Source organism: Myotis nattereri (genome assembly GCF_964212035.1).
Source record: "Myotis nattereri genome assembly, chromosome: 11".
Lineage (NCBI taxonomy): Eukaryota > Metazoa > Chordata > Mammalia > Chiroptera > Vespertilionidae > Myotis > Myotis nattereri.
In genome coordinates this window covers 78,550,833-78,569,894 of record NC_138086.1, presented here as the reverse complement: position 1 = coordinate 78,569,894, position 19,062 = coordinate 78,550,833, and the positions used below count along the sequence as shown (strand labels likewise).

The 19,062-nt window shown below is 49.0% G+C and overlaps 1 protein-coding gene across 3 annotated transcripts in view; it reads left to right on the top strand.

Moving 5' to 3' along the window:
• The window catches only part of ELMO1 (engulfment and cell motility 1), a 392,644-nt gene that overhangs the window by 87,254 nt on the left and 286,328 nt on the right, over nt 1-19,062 (top strand). For all 3 annotated transcript variants that reach the window (XM_081102184.1, XM_081102182.1, XM_081102183.1), the window contains exons 3-4: nt 6,355-6,395; nt 7,342-7,414. In XM_081102184.1, the coding sequence (XP_080958310.1) occupies nt 6,355-6,395; nt 7,342-7,414 (114 nt within the window). The remainder of the gene's footprint in view (nt 1-6,354; nt 6,396-7,341; nt 7,415-19,062) is intronic.

Here is a 19,062-nt window from a genome sequence, read left to right as displayed (position 1 = left end):
GAAGAAGTCATCGTCCGAGGTTGTTCAAGAGCTCGTGGTTGAGGAAAGAGAGAGGAAAGCCAGTAGCTGATAGAAGGCATTCTCAATGCTTTTCTGGGCTCCATTCACTTAGCGTCATCTCATAGGCATTAGTGTCCCCCACATCACTACAAACATTTGAAATGAACACGCTTTTCACGAAGCCAGGCTTTCTTTCTGGGTGATGCCCATTTTAGGGCAGCCGTGTGCCTGAGAAGTGGACGTCAGAAGCAAGAACTTCAGCCCACAATCGTAGTTGCTAACACATCAGGATGGGAGTGCTACCGGCTCTACGGGCCGGTGCCAAGGCAGAAGCGGGGGCAGCAGTGGACGCGAGGGCTCCGGCTCGGAGGTGCGCATTCACGCTGGGTGAAGTCCCCAAGCAGGTGCCTGGCCAACAGGCAGCAGCAGGTGTTTAAATAGAAACTGAGTTCATGAGAGGCTGGACGGGAGCAGATGGGGGGAATGTGGGGGGCGGGGGGAATGATGAGGGACGACAGCTGGGCCATCCCCAGGGAGGGAGCCTCATGGCAGGCTGGCCTCACCACCTCCTAAATAAACAACAGGGACTCCCAAGGATGTTTCTTCCTGGGTGTCTCTCATGTCTTAAAGGAACCATGTGCTTGGGTGGGCACGTGATCAATCTTAACAGGTGAAAGGGAGGCGAGGGGAGGACCTCCTTCATGAAGAAGAGGATGCAGTGTTGAGCTGGAAGGGGAGGAGGGCATCCCCGTGGATTCACGCCAGGACTTGCTGGAAATGCAGGGCCGGGCATGGAAGAAGGGTTGGAGTGGGAGGCGCGGATGCAGGAATTTATCAGGCGGGCATTTCATTAAAGTCAAGGGAGAGGGCGGAGGGGACGGCAGAGGGCCAGCACCCACCCTGAGGAACAGAGAGAAGAGCGTGTTGCTGGAGACAGCGATGAAAAATGAATTCCTGGGGAACTCGACCATTCTCGGGAATCTAGCTGGTTTTGTGTAAGGAGCTAAAAAAAATCTTCCTGTGCTTTCTTACTATTTTTGGTAAATTAAGGTAAATAAAGGAATTCTTTTGGAGAAAAAGTTAAAAAGGGAGGAATAAATCAACAAAAACAGCAAAAAGAGCTACTCCTTGAACATAACTGTTGGCACATGGTACTTTGCCAACAATTTGTAGGGAAATGCATGCTTTGCTTGACAAATAAAAATATTTCTGCTGACATTAAATTTTTATAAAGTGAAGAAGTGCTCTCCTAGGTTGCCTAAGGGAACAGGGAAGAAAATGCGTTTTGGGTCTAATGTGCACACAATCCCTGGTCCCTTGCACATAGAAATCTATGACAACTGTCTACCCTCCTGGTTATCTGTAAAACCAGCTTTTCCCGTTTCAGCTCACTGTGAGTCCTAGAAAGTAATCTTGACCTTCAAAACAGGTAGGAGAGGGTAAAAGAGGGGATAAATGGTGATGGAAGGAGACTTGACTTGGGGTGGTGAGCACAGATGATGTATTATAGAATTGTACACCTGAAGCCTATATAATTTTTTTAACCAACTAGAGGCTGGTGCATGAAATCATGCATGGGTGGGGTCCCTCAGCTTGGCGGGGGATTGGGGCCGATTGGGGCCTTCTCGCCCAGTCCTGACTCGGGGAGGGACCGTGGGAGGTTGGCTGTGGGAGCGCACTGACCACCAGGGGGCAGCTCCTGCATTGAGTGTTTGCCCCCTGGTGGTCAGTGCACATCATAGCGACTGGTGGACTTGTTGTTCGGTTGCTTAGGCTGTTATATATATAGATATCTCCTTAATAAATTCAATTTTTAAAAAACCCCACAAAAACAAAGAAAAAACCCCCAAAAAGCTTAAGGAATTTAGTTACAATGTTTATAAGTTAAGAAAACATACTCAGGCAGTGAAAATAATTTTGCCTCAGTATTCTAAATCCAGATATATCCAAATAGAGTATAGAATTTCATTTTTCGTTCCTTTAGGGTTTATGGCATCACAGGGAGAAAAACCAGTTTTCATCCTTTTACACCAAATTTTCTTTTCTCCCGGCCGTTTTTCTCTCAGTGAGGTGAAAGGGAGGTTATTCAGCGGGCCTGCAGGAAGCTATCAAGGTGTGGCCCTTGTCACTACTCCTATGTCTTAGGGAACCCGGCAGATAGGCGCGTCCTGTGTAACCCAGCAAACAGGAAGCGAAGTGCAGCAGAGCCAGGGCAGGGCCGGGAGTGGGGTCAGTCGCAGAGCTCCTGTCCCACCGAGGGCCCTCTGTGGGCACTGATCCCAGAAGAGTGTTTTCTGCAGGGTATCCGGCTCAGTCCCTGCTTATGGAAGGTGTGCTGATGACCTGTGTGGCCTTGCTAAGGGATGGGGGCAGTCACTTGATTGGTACCTGTTTTGTCACCCGTTGAACGATACTCTCCATCAGTTGCCTTGCTCAGGGCTCTTCCAGGCCGTGCATCACGCAACCCCTTGGCGAGGGGTCTGTGCAGGCAGCAGCGCCAGCCCTCACACATCTACCAGTTTAGAGCCAGCAGCTGCCTCCAGCCCAGCAGTGGCGGGTGTGGTAGGACGTGGGGCACAGGGTGCTGATGAATACAGGTTGTCCTTCCAAATAGTTGGCTTTATATCAGGCCTTTTTTTTTTTTTTTTTTTTAAAGGAAAGTTAGTGTGTGGATTCCCATTTAGCAGGAGTGTATTGAGTTTCTTAGATCCTATTGCATCTGTGCACCGCGGAAACTGGTACTGAGTGAAGGAGGAGGTTCAAAGATGCGTTAAGATGCTGTGTTCTCAGAGACAAGAAGGTACAAGAGGTACAGAAGTCCTTGGGAGTACTTCCTACAAGGAGGCTGTGGTCTCTTTCTCTGGGGGGACCAGGGACATGTGCTTAGAGGGGGTGGCTTTGATATGGATATTAAGGATCCCTGGAGTTCATTGTTAGAGATGGAGCAGAAAGAAGAGAGGCACATTTCAGCAAAGACAGTGAATAAAGTGAAAGTATGGAACACACACACACCTATGTAGTTGGTGGTCATTGGGGATCTCGGGGGGATATTGGAGCAAAAGACTGACATGAGCAAAGTTTGAGGGGAAGTTCTGATTTTGCCTAATTACAGTTCAAGTGAGGATTAGAAAGAAAGAAACTTGGAGATGTGTAGATTCATTTGCAGGGGTCTGGTGAGGGGATCCCGGGGAGAGTTCTTAACAGAGGTGGTGACGAGGTCTGGAAAAGACAAAGGAGAGAGAAGCTAGGGAGGAAGTAAGGATGAGCCGCAGTGTCTTGTAAACGTGACTACCACAGAATAGGGCAAAGCGAAGGAGCAGGCAGGTCCTCCGGAAACGTACATGGAAGAACTGCCAAAAGTAGGAGCTAATGGAAGGCAGGAATCTGAGGTTGACGTGCCAGTGGAGCATTCGATGGGGCATGCATGGCAAGTGGTCCTCAGGAAAGGCGCTGGGGCTGGAAAGTAGGATTAAGGCTGACGGGATTAGGGAACGATTCATGCGATAGCAGGAGTTGGAATGAGGGGCATCAGGACTTTATAAGGCTGGTTAGGAGGTGAGAAGTAATAATGTGAACATCACAGAGGAAAATGCTCCACAACCTTGTAAACAATTTGACCTGGAAATTAAGGAAATAAAGATAATGATGCCCCTGGCAGTAGTGGAGTTGCAACAAGACGGTAGTCATGGTGGGGGGTGGAGGGCTTTGGGGGCGCTCTATGTTGGGGTAGAGTGATGGGAAGTAAATGGTGAAAAAGATGAGTTTTGTTTCATATTTAAATAAGAAGCCTGAAGGAGAGTTAAAATTCTGTTTAACAAGCTGTCAAAGATTTGCAAGAGAGGGTTCTGGGACCAGAATAGATTTAGGGCAGTCAAGGTGAGTGAGGAACTGACCGATTAAGTAAAAGCAGAGACACAAGAACAGACACACGGAGAGCTTGGAAGCTAGAGGTCAAAGAGAAACAAGGAAGGGTCTCCTGGATTTTGTTGAATTGGTTATAAAATAGGAAAACGAAGAAAATACAACACAAGCGCTGGAAAGAGGGTGTCAGAAAGAAGGTAGTAGTGATGGTATCAAGTTAGATGGACAGGTTAAGGGAGATGAGCACTGTGAGAGTCATTGCAACTAGGTGTGGGTGGTGGAAGCTAATGTTTCCTGGGAGCAGGTGGGAGAATGGAGGGACAGGTGTAGGAAGTGGCCCGTGGGACCTGCCTTGTCCTCCCATGTCATCATCTCAGTAAGTGAGGCTGCACCATGGGCGCTTCATGTTCAGTTAACTGATTCCTTTTCGTCTGTGGTGTAAGGTTTTCTTTAACCTTTCTCTAGTAAATCTTTTAGCTTGTTTTTTTCCATGGTCTTTACTACTTCCTTCTATCCATCTTCAGAATGTCCTAGATGTCATCGTTCTAGAAGCCCACAGGCTTCTGTCTTTTCAAATTTGATTCTGAGTCTATGATTCGGATCTGAATTAAAATCCCAGAAGTTCCTCTAGGAGTCCTCAACTGGGAAGTCAGATTCCGGGAGCTGTGATTTCAGGTGCCTTTTCCTACCTCCATAGCAATACTTCCTTGGCCTGATCTGTTGTTTCCATGTCATTTAAGGCTGAAATCCAGCTCTGTTACTTACGTTTCAGTTTGGAGGGTGCAAGAAGTGAGATTAGGGGTCTCAGAGACCGATTGGTCTTCATGAAATGCTGAAAGGTCAAAATCTTGGTCTTATGAGAGAAGTTTTGTTCCTACAGTTTTTTATTCATTTGGTTTGCCTTTTAACTTACAGCTAAATCCCTAAACAATGGACAGATGTTCGCAAAGGCCTCGGACTAATGTGACATTAACTTCATGGTAGAGCCCGATCCCCATTTCTAATCTTACTCTAAAGGAGACCAACTCAGGATGGCAAGCACACCCCACCATCTTTCCACTCCCCAGTGCTAGGTCCTTCTTTCCCCCGGTTGTTCATAGTTGTCGGCCGACATCACTTTGAACACTGTCATAGAGCCTGGACCTCCACTGGGAACGCTGTCATAGAGGCTGGACCTCCACTGGGAGGGGGTCCTTGGAGCAACACTGAGGACGGAGTTGGAGCTCTGGGCAGGGCGGGAGGGCCTTAGGAAGGACTACAGTGTTCAGAATTCACAGGAGGGTGGATATGGCAGCATTGTGTCCAAGGACAAAGATACAAGAAGGAAATGGAGCTCTTCTAGTGACATGAGAGGCCAAGGAAGCCAGAACCCGAACCCATTTTTTGTGTCTTTTGCCCTTTGTGTTAATTTTAATGTAATTTTATTTACGTTAATTATATCACCACCCCAAGGAGTGAGTAGGCCCTATGCCCATTTTACAGATAAACTACTTTGAGGTTCAGCAAATGAAGGCAGTTGTAGGTCCAGCTGCAGGCAAGTTGACGAGCTAGGATTGGAGCTGGTCCTGCTTGGCTCCGAAGCCCTTTCTCCACACCGCTTTGCCCTCAGAGGAAGGGACTAACACTTACTTCTGTGTAGACAGATTTTCATGGTGTATCTGAAAACCTTGGACCATGTGTGTCTTTCTTTGATTTCTCTTCCCCATTTGTTTTTGGCCTGTGACTTGTTCTTTTGGTTGACACTCCAGGAGACAGACAGGGTCTGTTTGCATCCAAAACAGAAAGTGTTTCCACATCTCTGGGCGAGCTGTGTGCCTCCCCGCATTCCTTCCATCTGGAGACGGGCGGAGCGCAGCTGTGGCTGTGAGGCAGGGGGACCAGCTGTGCCAGCTGCCAGTTGACACCAGGGCACATGCTGTCTTGGTCCCATTGCTCGCGTGTGCCCAGCTCAAGTGGCTGCATGATTGGCGTTTGTCAGTGCCACGGATGTGGAAAGAATTCTATGCGCTCGGGAGGAAAAATTTCACAATACCTCCTATTTCATGTGCCACATGTTCCATAAAAATATCACGAGTCCACGCTTGTTTGCGCACAAGCAGGCTGCTGGTAGCCCGACCCATGGCCTCTGAGGAGCTCTGGTTATCATGGACCTTGCAGGCCTTCGTGGCTTCTGAGACCTTTGAACCAAGCTGTGTTTTCATCCTGATTTTCACGTGGCCGAGTTGCAGATGATGTATATTCTGTTCAACTTATACTTTCCTCTTATTAAATAGAGGAGAGTGCCCCCAGGGTCATCAGTCAGTAGCATGTGTGGCGGTGATGGTCGCAGGCGATTACCCTGAGCAAAGCAACGGCTTCTCCAGAACAGCCAAGAACAGCAAGTGGAAAGTCTCCTTGCTTAGAGATCTCCACTCTCCTTCTGCTTCTCCTTTTTTAAACATCTCAAATGATGAAATGAAACTAACAGTATTTCCTTTTTTTGCTATTTTGCAGAAAAAACCGCTGTCCGCGATAATAAAGGAAGTCTGTGACGGGTGAGTGTTGTTACTCAGGATTCACCTGAGGGGCTCCGGGCCACAACTTGAGGGGCAAATAGAATATTCCCGTGTGATGGTCAGATATCACTCATAAGTCACCCCTCGACCTGCCCAAAGACACCCCGAATGCCTACGTAAGATGTGCATCCTCTTTCCACCCAGAGGTTACCTTGTCCCTCAACGGGAAGGTGTGAACTGGCCGTGTGGGTACCTCGGGCAGGGCGGGAGAGGCTCTGTTTATTGTGAGAAGCTGTGCTCGCCCATCAGTCGCAGCAGGGAGCGGCCTAACGTTCCGGAGTTAGATGCTCACCTCATTTGGTATCAGCGGAGGCCACGCCGGCCCCGTAAAGGGAAAGCATGGCACAGGTCAGCGGCCACTGCGCTGCCCGTGGACGGACAGCAACGTGCTTTCCCACTTCTCTTGGCCGCGCACGCCGTCAGGGGAAAGCACGTACTGGCTGCTTGTGTGTTTCTCTCTTAAAACAGAACTGTGGATAGAAGGGACCTGGGATTTACTTAAGATCCAGGACACTTCGCTAGAATGTTCCAATTTGCAGCAAGCCAGAGTGATTGGGAATTGGAGAATGCAGAGGCAATCAAAATGCAGCGGTTATCAGAAGCTTACATTGCATTCATTTCATTTGTTTTCCCGTCTCTGCTCCACGCCTTCAACACAGGGAGGAGGGTGACTTTATATTTAAACATCCCCCCTGCCCGAAGCCATGAGGGTGAACTGCCGCAGTGAGCAGGAGGCTGGAACGGAACCTGGGTGGGCCTCAGGGAAAGAACGGGTCTTAGGGTGACAGGTGGGCTGATACCGTTTAGAATTAGCAACTACGTTGTGGGGTGTGTAATAGGGTGTCCAGTTCCTCCACCTCTGCCAAACTAACAATTAAAGTGACCATTCACTGGTTTTCTAACCAGTTTATGCTTATTTTTTCAGGTGGTCCCTGGCCAACCATGAATTATTCGCTCTGCAGCATGCCGACAGCTCAAACTTCTACATCACGGAAAAGGTAGGTCTGCCCGGGATTGAATCCGGGACAGTTAGCCTTTAAGGAAGTTAAAACCTGAGTGATGTTTCCTCTGCTCAGGACCATACTGGTCTACAATTCACATTGACCCTCCACAAAGTGGAGTCTGCACTGCAAAGAACTGCCCCGTCAGTACTACCAGGCGGCATTTAGCTCATCCAAGAGTGAAGACCACCTAGGTGTCCATGTCCCGTGTTGGCAACTGCACTTACTTCTAACAGCGAGTTCACTCATTTTCTCTCTCATTGCGTGGTTGAAGCATTAATGGGACCCTTGATGACAGCCTAGCTCCCTTTCACGACATTTCCCCCAGCAATGCCTAAACCCTCTTCAAGGTCTTGAAACAATGGCAAGAACTTTTTTAAGCTGGCGTTGTGCAGGCTCAGGTGTTCTGTGGCTTTGGGGAGCCCTGCTTTCTTCTCGGTGGTGTTTATGCCGTGGGGAGCTTGGAGGAGAGCGGGGGGTTGTGAAGACGACGGGGGCTCTGGCAGCTGGGAAATCAGTGGGAGAAGGGAAAACTGACCTTCATTCAGAACCTACCGGATGCCCGGAAGTGGGCCAGGCTTGTTACATCTGTTTGTTGATTTCTTCCTCGAGACTCACCCATGATGCACACACATTGGCATTTGTTGACAGACAAGGAACTGAATCAAAAAAGTCCAATGGCTTGGTCAGCATTTCAGGGGTAGTGACCGAGAGACTCAAGAAGCAAGTCCACGTCTTTGTGCTTCCGTCACTTTTCCTGTGGGGGTTTCTAGAGGAGCTGAGCATCCCTGGCAGCTTGGTTTTATGGAGCACTCACTGAGATGCAAGGAGCCAACATGGTCCTCGTGGGACATGTAACCTGGTGCCGTCAGTGGGGAGGAGGGGGCAGCTCTGTGAAAAGTTTTCACCACAGCGAGGTGGGCAGCGCGGGGACAGCAGTAAATGGAGAATGCTCTGGGAGGAGGGAGATTGGGGTGCCCTCTGGCTTTGGGCTGTGTTCCTCTGTCAGGGGCCCCTAGAGTAACCCCAGGTTTACCCACAAGTCAAGTGATGGTGGAAGGTGGACGCAGTAGTGGGCCTTATGCCCGCTGTGACTGCTCACTTTACATGAGGAGTGTGTGTGGGGGGTGTGAGGGAGGACAGCCACAGCCTGGAAATGCTTCCAGAATTTGCCTTGTTCCGTCCAGATGCACACGGGAACTTTCATAACTGCTGTGCTTCCCCGTCCCCCGGCTGCTGTGCTGAGAGTTAGCGCTGGGCCTAGACCTCCTGCCGTGTTGTTGATGTGACTTGTTCCTTTAACTCACTCCACAGACACTTAGTTCCCTGTCCTCATGCTTCATTTTCTTAATACTTTTCATTTATTTTATCCTGCCTCCAGATAATCTACATGCTGCTCTTTGTAAGATAAAGAGGAGATAAGGTTCAGTGCTAGCAGGGAAATGTATTGCTGACGATCACCTTAAGCAGAAGACTCATTTCAGCTTGGTTCACCTTTTAAAGGCAGCTAACATATTGTGACTTTGGGGTGTCATTGGAAAAGATTGGATGGTTCTCTACTCATTGAGGTATAATGCTAAAAAGTGTAAAAACTTTTAAGTGATAAGATTATAGGACAGTCGAAGTTATAGTAGGGTTTTACAGACATCACCAGCTAGTGGATAATGCAGTCAATTCAGTCATTGTAATCGTATTAAAAATTGGAATAGAATAGATAGACTAGGTCGGAGTGTATCTCCTGCTAGCTTGTGAAATACTTGTGTCTCATGCACACATATATAACTTGGATTTGGGCTGGACTTTGACCCTGGGTTGTGGTCCACAGTCACTGAGCCACCCAGAGCCCTGCCTTTGATTAGCCTCTCTCAGCCTGTGTCCCCTGGTGGCTGTCCTGTCTTCTGTCACCATTGTCAGGGGACTGGAGTTCATTGGAGATTCCTAAGGACAGGATTCTCAGACTAGAGAACATAGCATCCCAGGGAGAACCTTTTAAAAGTACAGATTTTTAGACCCCGACCTGGGCGACTCATATGGAGCAGGCCTGGGGTGTGGCCTGGGTTTGCATGCAGACAGCCCTCCTGGGATCCTGGTGCAGGCACCGGGGACCACCTGGCAGTGCTGTGCTCTGGGCCTCTTCCGAAGAGGTGGGCTCTGTGCACCGTGAACGGAAGTCATGCCCTAAGTTCAACCTAGGAGTGTGTTTGTGTGCAGCTGATTCTTGGAAAAATTTAAAAATTCATGCAGTATTTATGCTTTTGTTCTAATTAAAATTAACATAGACTCAGCCAATTTAAACTCCTCAGAATAGTAGGAAAATGATCATTTTATTGGGCATCCTAGTCATTTTCTGGGAAATTGTTCTGCTTGAGGAAGTTCTCCATGTTGAGTTTAAAAGGGGCTGCCACCTCCCCAGCCACCGTGGCTCAGTTGTTAAGCTTCGGCCCATGAACCAGGAGGTCACGTTTCAATTCCCAGTCAGGGCACATGCCCGGGTTTTGCCCAGGAGTGGGCGTGCAGCAGGTAGCCAGTTGATGTTTTTATCTCTCTATCCCTCTCCTTCCCTCTCTCTAAAATCAATAAACATATATAAAATAAAATAAAATAAAAATAAAATAAAAGGGACTGCCACCTAAGCCTGTCATTCCATTTGTCCCTCTTCAGTGGGCAGTGGCAGCAGAGATGATTCTTTTTAAAAATATATATATATTTTTATTGATTTTAGAGAGGAAGGGAGAAGGAGAGAGAAATAGAAACATCAATGAGAGAGAAACATTAATCACTGCCTCCCGCAGACCCCCTGCATGAGCCCTCACTGGGAACCTAACCCGTTACCTCTTGGTTCATGGGTCAATGCTCAAATGTTCCACCATGAGCCACACCAGCTCGGCGGGGGTTGTTCTTTTAGTAAGAGTTTGCGGGATGAGGAGACTCATCTTCCCAATACTTCGTTTGTAAATAAGATGTCACGACTCCCCCCCCCCCCCCCCCCCCCCCCGCAGCTGTTCCACAGCACTCCGCACTGCAGGGCAGGGACGGGCCTCAAGCCAGTGTCTGCAGGGGCAGACCTGGGCTGCCTGCCGTCCGCCGTTAGGTCCAGGTAGCTCCTTGCAAGTTTTCCTAGAACTAGAGCCCATTTTCCATCTTTTCAGGCAATGCATTTAGCACGATCTTGGACACTTACAGCCCAGTGAGTTGTTAGGTAATACTTGCATCACCATGGTAACTGGTGACTGATGTTTGAAGCCTGTGTGTGTTCTTAGTTACTGATCTCCCCTTGTGTACGAGGTGGTCTCCCTTCCTCTGCCAGAGATCAGATGTGACCTGTCATTTTAAAGAAGAACAGTTCCCCAGGCCCGGCAGCCAGCACAGGTTGTGGCCGGTGGACCGAGGCTGGGGCTCCCCAGGAAGGCAGCTCCCACCTGGCCCCAGCCCCCTCTCTGTAACGGTCCTTATTTGCTTATTGGCCCATTAGCTTCGCTCTTTCAGTGCAGTGGGGGAGTGTCACATTGTCAAACAGCGTTAAGCAGAAGTGTAGCATGCAAATGCCTTGGAGAAAGCTAAGCGTCAGCTGTTCACAAGTTCAGATTCTGCCCCAGAGACTTTTGTATCTCAGGGTTATGTCTGGGGGCGGGGGAGAGAATAAAAAATGAAAAGTAAATTGTGTATTTTTAGCTTTATTGAGGTATAATTGACAAATAAAGTTGTAAGATCATGGTAAAGTGTACATCATGGTAATTAGATAATGCCTATACATTTTGAAAGGATTCCTCCCATCTACCTAATTAACACATCCATCACCTCATTTATTTATTTACTTATTTGGTGAGAACATGTAAGTTCTCCTTTCTCAGCAAATTTCAGTTCTATGCTACAGTGTTATCGACCATAATCACCGTATTTACGTTACATCCTCCATATCCTCCGTCCTCATTCATCTTACAGCTGAAGTTTGTACCCTTCTCCCAACCTCTCTCCATTTCTCTCAGCCCCTCAGCCCATGGCAACCACTTATCTGCTCTCTGTTTTTGTTTGACTTTGTTTTTAAGATTTTAGATATAAGCGATGCCCTGCAGTGTTTGTCTTTCCATGTGGGACTTACCTCTTGGCGTAATGCCTGCAGGGGCCATCCATGATGTTGAAAATGGCAGGATTTCCTTCTCCCTCAGGGCTGAGTAATATTCCAGTGAGCACACACATACCACATCTTTCCTCATCACCTGTCCACGGCCACTGGCGTTGCTTCCCTGTCTGGGCTATTGTCGATGCCGCGATGAGCGCGGTGGTGCTTATATCTCTCTCGTAACCTCTTTTCATCTTCTTTGGATATATACCCAGAAAGTGGGGTTTCTGATTCATTATGCTAGTTGAGTTTTTGATTGTTTTGAGGAACTTTCATCATACTGTTTCCCATAGTGGCTGCACCCATCTACATCCCCATCAAGAGGGCTCTCTTTCTTTTCAACATCCTCACCAATTCTCTTTCTTTCTCTCTCCACACCCACCCCCCCTTTTAGATGATGGTCATTCTAACACGTGTGAGATAAACTCTTATTGTGGCTTTAATACATTGTGGCATTTTCCTGATAGTTAATGATCTTGAGCATATTTTCATATACTCATCAATCATTTGTATGCCTTCTTTCGAAAAATGTCTATTTAGCTCTTCTGTCCATTTTAAAATTGGATTGTTTGTTGTTTTGCTATTGACTCTTGTGAGTTCTTTATATAATTTGGATATTAACCCCTTTGTCAGATATATGATTTGTACACACTTTTCTCCCATTTCGTAGCTTGCCTTTTCATTCCGGTCCATGGTTCCCTTTGCTGTGCAGAAGGTTTTTACTTGGATGGAGTCCTACTTGTTTACTTGTGTGGATTGCGTGTTAACTTCAAATATTCCAGTGGAATTTGTCTTCTGCGATGGAGAGGAATATGCATTGGCGTTCTCTGTCCTCATTCCGGTCTGATGATGCGGGTATTATCTCCATTTTACAGCGAGGAATGTGAGACCGAGAGTGACTAGGCAACAACTTGTTTAGGTCACTCGGATGGGCAGTGGTCAGACTGAGGCTGGGACCCAGGTACCACCTCCTGATGCCATCCTTCCCAGCACCTGGGCCCTCATACAGTTACGATGCCCTTTGTTTGCTGACGCCAGCCAGTGATTCTGACCGTAACTGCCTCAAGAACTCAGGCAGGAAGTTACAGCCTGTGGCATTGGCTGCGAGCCTCAGCCTGTCACTTCCTTATTCCTTAAGAGGGTACGTTAGAGGAAGTGTAACAGGCAGTCTCCCCCTCACAGGGGCTAGCAAATGATTTTCACTTGCCTTTCATGGGGATTATCTAATGGTCTGAGAGAGTATTAAAGCCCCCATAGCAGTCCTTGTAGGCAAACAGGAACCTGGCCTTGCCACCCTTAATTCTAAGCACGCAGGAGGCAGTTCCCAGGAGCAGGCCTGGTGGGGGTGTCATTAGCGGGTTGGGCAACGTGGACTTGAAGTTTTATCCCGACTTCAGAATGGCATTTGGTTTCCCCTGCGAAGACCTTCTTCATGTGGTCTACCTCGGCAGGGAGGAATTCCCATTTTGTGATATCAGCGGTAACCACGCCTGACCCAGGCCCTCTCTGCAAAGCTGGCCCCAGGGACCTTGGGGCAGAGGTAGGGTTGTTTGAAGAGCACCCCTTCTCTGCAGTTTCCCCTTCCTAGGTGCTCCGAGTTCTCAGGCCCCGAGCTCCCGAGCACCACGGGCAGACAGGGATGCACAACACCTGGGGCCTGGTGCGCCCCATCAGGTCAGGAGACAACTCCGTTATGGGCATTCAGTTCAGCTCTCACGCCCCCAGTCCTGGGCTCCGCAAAGAGCTTAGTGAGAGGATGTGGTCCATTCTCCACGCTCTGCATCTCCAGGTCCAGGCGGGGAGCAGGTCCCGGAATGGACACAGGTTCTGAGGAAGGAGAGGCAGGAACCTTCTCGTTGGCTGCAGTTACCATGGCCAGCTGCGCTCTGAACATACTACACGAAAAATCCCAGAGAACAGTTCTAAGTATTCATGTGTGTGCTGTTCTGAGAAGCCTGATGAAGTCTCACGCAGTCCCGCTCCATCCCACCTGGGATGTGACTCATCCCTCTCCTCGCTCTCTGCCCATTAGTCACCTGCTTGCATCCTGATGATCAGATCAGGTGTCACCGTGCTGTGCTCAAGTCGCCCTCTTTTTACCTAATAACAGCCCAGGGCACAAGAGTAGTGATGCTGGCAGTTCCGATGCCTCAGAGAAGCCGCAAGTGCTTCCTTCAAGTGAGAAGGTAGAAGTTCCCAGCTTAGTAAGGGAAGGACACAGTCGCATGCTCAGGTGGCTATGGCGAGAGGACTCTTCTGTCCTGGAGACTGTGGGAAAGGAAGAGTAAACATGTGTTAGTTTGCTGAGAGCCCTGCCACCCTCACATGTCGATAATTGTTTTTTACAGTATATTGTTTAATTGTTCTATTGTATTATTGGTTATTGTGAATCGCTCACTGTGCCCAAATTTATACATTAAACTCTAGCATAGGTGTGCGTGTGTACGAACAGAGTACAGAGAGGGTTTGGTACTGCCCTTGGTTCAGGCACCCACCAGGGAGTCTTGGAACGTATCCCCTGTGGAAAGGGGAGTCTACTAGAAGAGAAAGGGGTCCAGAGGGCCTTGAGCAGGCTAGCTGAATTTGAATGGCATCTGATCTGAATTCTGAAACTAATGGGAAATGTAGTCCCTGAAAGACCACTCTTCTGGGAGCTTTAGGCACCTGGCAGGCCAGTGGGGAGTGACGGGGCGGGGGAGGCAGTGACCACGGCCCTGAACATTTGTGGAGGCTCACTGTGTGACAAGCGCTAGCCACGTGCTCCCTGCGGACTGTGTTGTGTGGAATCTTCACAGTGAGCCCGTGGCCCGGGTTTGATTGTTCCACACTCCACATTGCAGAGGGCACAGCTGAGGCTCAGGGTGTGGGAGGCTCAGGGTGGGGGTGACGGCATGGGCCTGGCCCAGGAAGTCTGCCTGCAAAGCGCCAACCAGTGCTCCGGGCTGTGCTGTGGACAGGCAGGCGTGTCTGAACTTTGCATTGCATGTCTGCAGCGGCAGGCCCCCAGGGCCTGGTACTGGAGGTGGAAATCCATTTTCCATTCTCTTCTTTCTCCTCCCTGGTTTCCTCAGTGGCCAGTCCTCATTCACCACCTCTAAGTCCTCCCAAAAGCACTGCATTCTACCGACACCTTTGACCCAATAACAGCGATTGATCAGCATCGCTAAACCAAGTAACATGCCTTAGCCATCCCCCCAAAGTGCCCACGTGTCCCCAGAGCCTCTCCCCACCTGGAAGGGAACGGGGCCCTCATTGTGTGGGCAGCTCAGCTCTGACCGGAGACGGTGGAGGGCACCTCCGGGCTGGGTCAGAGGGCATGAGGATGCATGTCTCCATTGGTCGCTAAACAAGATGAGAGCAGGGCTGTCCCCTGGCTGTCTGAGGAGCTCTGTGATGCAAACAGTTCAGATGGATGCACGCATGTTTGCACGTCCAGCTCGCCTTTCTGGTGTGTGGCGTGGGCTGCCAGGGCAGGAGACGGGGCACCGCCCTGGGCTCATCCGCCTCTGCCTGGTGAGGATCCTCAGGCCCAGGCAGCGCAGGGCCCCTCGCTCCATCTCTTCAATGTGGCTCAGAGAGTGTGAGGTCCGGGGTATTTCCGGGAAGATTGGGGAATTTTCTTCTACTTTGAATATAACCTGAAAAATGTAAAATTGTTTTTAAATGATAAGTTATATGATCATAGAGGCAATAGTATTGTTTTTCAAACTGCAGGTTATTATTTATTAGTGGGTATAAAATCTGTTAAGTAGGTTGAAAGAGCATTAAAAATGGACTATAATAAAGACAAGAGTATGCTCCATGTGTTGTTTGCTGAAATATTTCTTTCATTTCACTCCTGTAACACATGGGTAGTGTTAGTTTTCACCCGGCTTGGGTCAAAAATGTTTGCAAGTCACTGCACATCATTACAAGGGGGATTAAGAAGGAAAAATACAAGCGGCCAGTGGTTTAAGGAAGACACGTTCGGAGTGTGCTCTTCCCTGAAGAAAGTAACACACACACACACACACACCCCTACACCACCACCAAACGACATCCAACACAGGAAGAGGCATGTGTCTCCCAGGGAGCTGCCCTGCCCTGGCTCCTGGGAGGGGCCTCTCTGTGGCCTGGTGCCAGGGGTCCACTCCCTACTGCCCCACAGCCAATTGGGACCAGAAGTTGACCCCGTGCCACCCATGTAGGTCTTACTCTGATCACAGAGCTCCCCCTAGGACAGGTGGGCTCTGTCATCTGAGCCCAGGGTCCTTGTAAATTTCCGAACCGTCCACGTCCTGGGACGCATTCCCGGTTGTGCAAGATTCCCACGTTTGTTCCACAGGAGCCTCTGTTGCTGCCTCAGCAAACTACCCCCGCCAGGTGTGACCAGCACGGCTGCCACCTGTGGACCTGGCCAGAGCAGCCAGGACTGGCTCTCAGCAGGCAGGATGGGCAAGGAAAGGTGTGCCTGCTTCCCCCTTGCCCTGTCCCTTGACTCCAAGCACTTCTCTCTGCTGCCCCTTGGCCCTCTCTGCCTCCTCTCTCACGCCTGCTGTCTGCATCTCCTTCGTTAGACGCCCAGGCCACCTGTGCCTGGCACGGAGGCCTTTCTCCCTTGACTTGTGACTGAGCTTGACTTCAGTTAGGGATGCTCTGAGCCCTGCTGGCTGCCTGTGGGCTGGTCACCAGGCTCTGGGGAGCGGGTCTTCCTGGACAGGCTGGTGGCCCTGGCTCTCCCAGCCCGTCACTGGGGCTGTCGAGAGGAAACAGCCACGCCAGGAGGAGAAAAGCTGAGAAGGCACGGATTTGACTCAAGAAATGTGTCCTGATGCCCATATGTGCCAGCACTGCTGGGCTGGAGGTAGTTCCCACCCTCCTGATGCCCCAAGTCCAGAAGGGGAGAAGGACAGTCGGCGTTCACCCTGCATTGGCCAGTTACAATTGCAAGTGCCACAAAGGACAAATGCGAGTGTCCAGACTTAATTTAGCCTGGAGCAGGTGATATTCAAGCAGAAATCTAAGAGGAAAGGTTGGGGACGAAGGGGTGAGGCCCTTAAAATGGGCAAGATGTTGGCTGGAGAATTTGGCGTCAGCCCCAGTTTTCCAGGCCTGGGGAGGCCATGGTCAGGGTTTTGAACCTCATGCTAAGAGCACTGGGAAGCCCTCCGAGGGTTTTAAGCTGAGCCTGACCACAGGTGCTTAGACTGTGGCCCTGTGATTAGTCTGGATGCACCAAACTGGAGGAGAGCTGGAAGCTGTGCTAGAAACCATCAGAAAACGACTCACTGGGGAGAGGAAAGAATGCCCGGTGTTTTGAAATACCCAATGAGATTGACATCAAAGGCTGGTAGAAAATAGGACCAGATAAGAATCTTCTTGGAATGTTGCCTTCAAAAGCTTGTTGACTGTTCCTTGACATTTCGGTGAAGGGCACCGATGACGCAGTGCAGGTGAATAATACTGCTCAGGTATGTCCACAGGGATGTGTTGTCGATAAATGTGTTGATGTGCGCAGCCCGATAAAATGTTAATGTGTAGTTACCTTACTATCATATCTAATTCTGACTTCCCTTTTGGTCACTCCTAAGTCAGAATATAAAAATTATCTAACTTCTATTCATAGGTAAATAAGTAGAGAAATGTCTATAAGTAGGACATGAACTCTTCTGCTTTATTATATTTGTTTATTTATTTATTATTGATTTTTAGAGAGAGAGGGAGGGAGAGGGATAGAGAGATAGAAATATCAATGAGAGAGAAATGTCTCTCTCCTGCAAGCCCCCCCCTGGGGATCAAGCCCACAACCCGGCCATGTGCTCTGACCTCTTGGTTCCTGGATCAGTGCTCAACCACTGAGCCACACCAGCCTGACTCTGTTTATTTAAAAAAATATCTTTATTGAGATATCTTAAAAAATCTACCTAATTACAGTGCGCAATGCAGTGGCTTTTACTCTGTTTACAGGCTTGTGTCCCACTGTGTTTTTAGGCAGTAAAGCTGTGTCACTTCCACCCGGGCTGCTCCCAGCTTCCCAAGCACGGCTCTCAGATTCAGGGTAGATACATGCTGGGCCCCAAGCATTTTTCACAAGTGGGTCCCGGTGCCATGTTGAACGCTACCCACTGAGAGTGACAGTGGCCTCTGGGTGCTTCCCCGTATTCCTGCTCACAGACAAAAACCCACTCTGAATTCTTACCGACTCGCCGGCCCGCGGGCTTCGTGACCTGGAGGCAGCATTCTGACTGGTCTCTGCCACTGCCCAGAAGAATGGGGTCCACCTGTCTTACTTAGCCTGGCCGTCAGGTGCGTCAGGATCTAGCCCCAGTCAACATTCTCAATTTTGTGGCCTGTCCCTTGTTCCCCTAACTTTAGACAGCTGCCTTAGTGTCTCCAGGTAAGCCCCGCTCTGTCTCCCCAGCGTGGCTTTTCCTGGGATTCAGAACCACCCCCAGCCCTAGGTTTCAGGCACTAGATTGGATGTTGGGGATAAAGGCATGAGATGACAGACTCCTTGCTTCTGGGAAATGCGTCTCACAGCGAACACGCACTGGAAGCAATGCCATTAACACGCTGTCACTTCAGGGCAGCGCCGTCCTCTTGCCACCGAACGGGAACTGTACGGTGGACAGAACCTTGGCTGCTTGTCTGACATCATCTTAACCCCAGTTGGGAGATTAGTTTCTTAATTCAGTCCTCTTCTCAGCCTCTTCCCCTCCTCTCTGCTGCTATAGGAACTACTGTCTCTTTAATTTATTGTCCCTTAGCTTCATTTTTTCCCCACTAATTGGGACCTGGCTCTTTACTGTGGCCTTGAACTCTTCTTTAACAGTTTGTGAGCTCATCTGTATTTCCTCTCGGCCGGATCCAAGTGCTTTACCACAGAAAACTGTGTGCCCACCTCTGGGTGCCCCCCAGGTTCTCGCGCGGTTCCCGAGCGTAGTATGTAGGTGTCCCAGGATGGTGTGCTGATTTGATGTGATGCAGTTTCTTTGCAAGATAAAATGTACAATTCGTTGCTGAATAAGTTATGTGCGATGCTGGTTAATTCAGTTTTCAAAATACGCACATAACCCTTTCAGATGACTAACAGTGGAGGAATTGCAGAGTGAGTAAATAATCTTAATGCTCCTCTTACCAAGAGTCTCAAATCAGTGTTAGAAAGTTTCAGTTCCACACGACTGATTATCAATTTCAAAACAAGTACATACACACTTCCATGTACATATACACACACGCATATACATGTACACACATACTAGTACACATACACACATGCATATACACATGCACCACAATATCTACACTGTGCTAGATGTCAATGAAATGTTTTTAAAGCTTCACAAGATTTCATGAAATGATATGTAAACTGAGGCACATGGATTTGAGTGTTCCCTCTTGAAAATAAATGATGTTGTTCTGAGAACCCTTCAGCTGTAGGAACTTATCTCCAGTTCACAGCAATAGCAAGGGGAGGGGAAAGTAAGAGACCCTCTGGTACCTTGTACATATATATCACCATTCTGTAGACAGACAAACCACAATA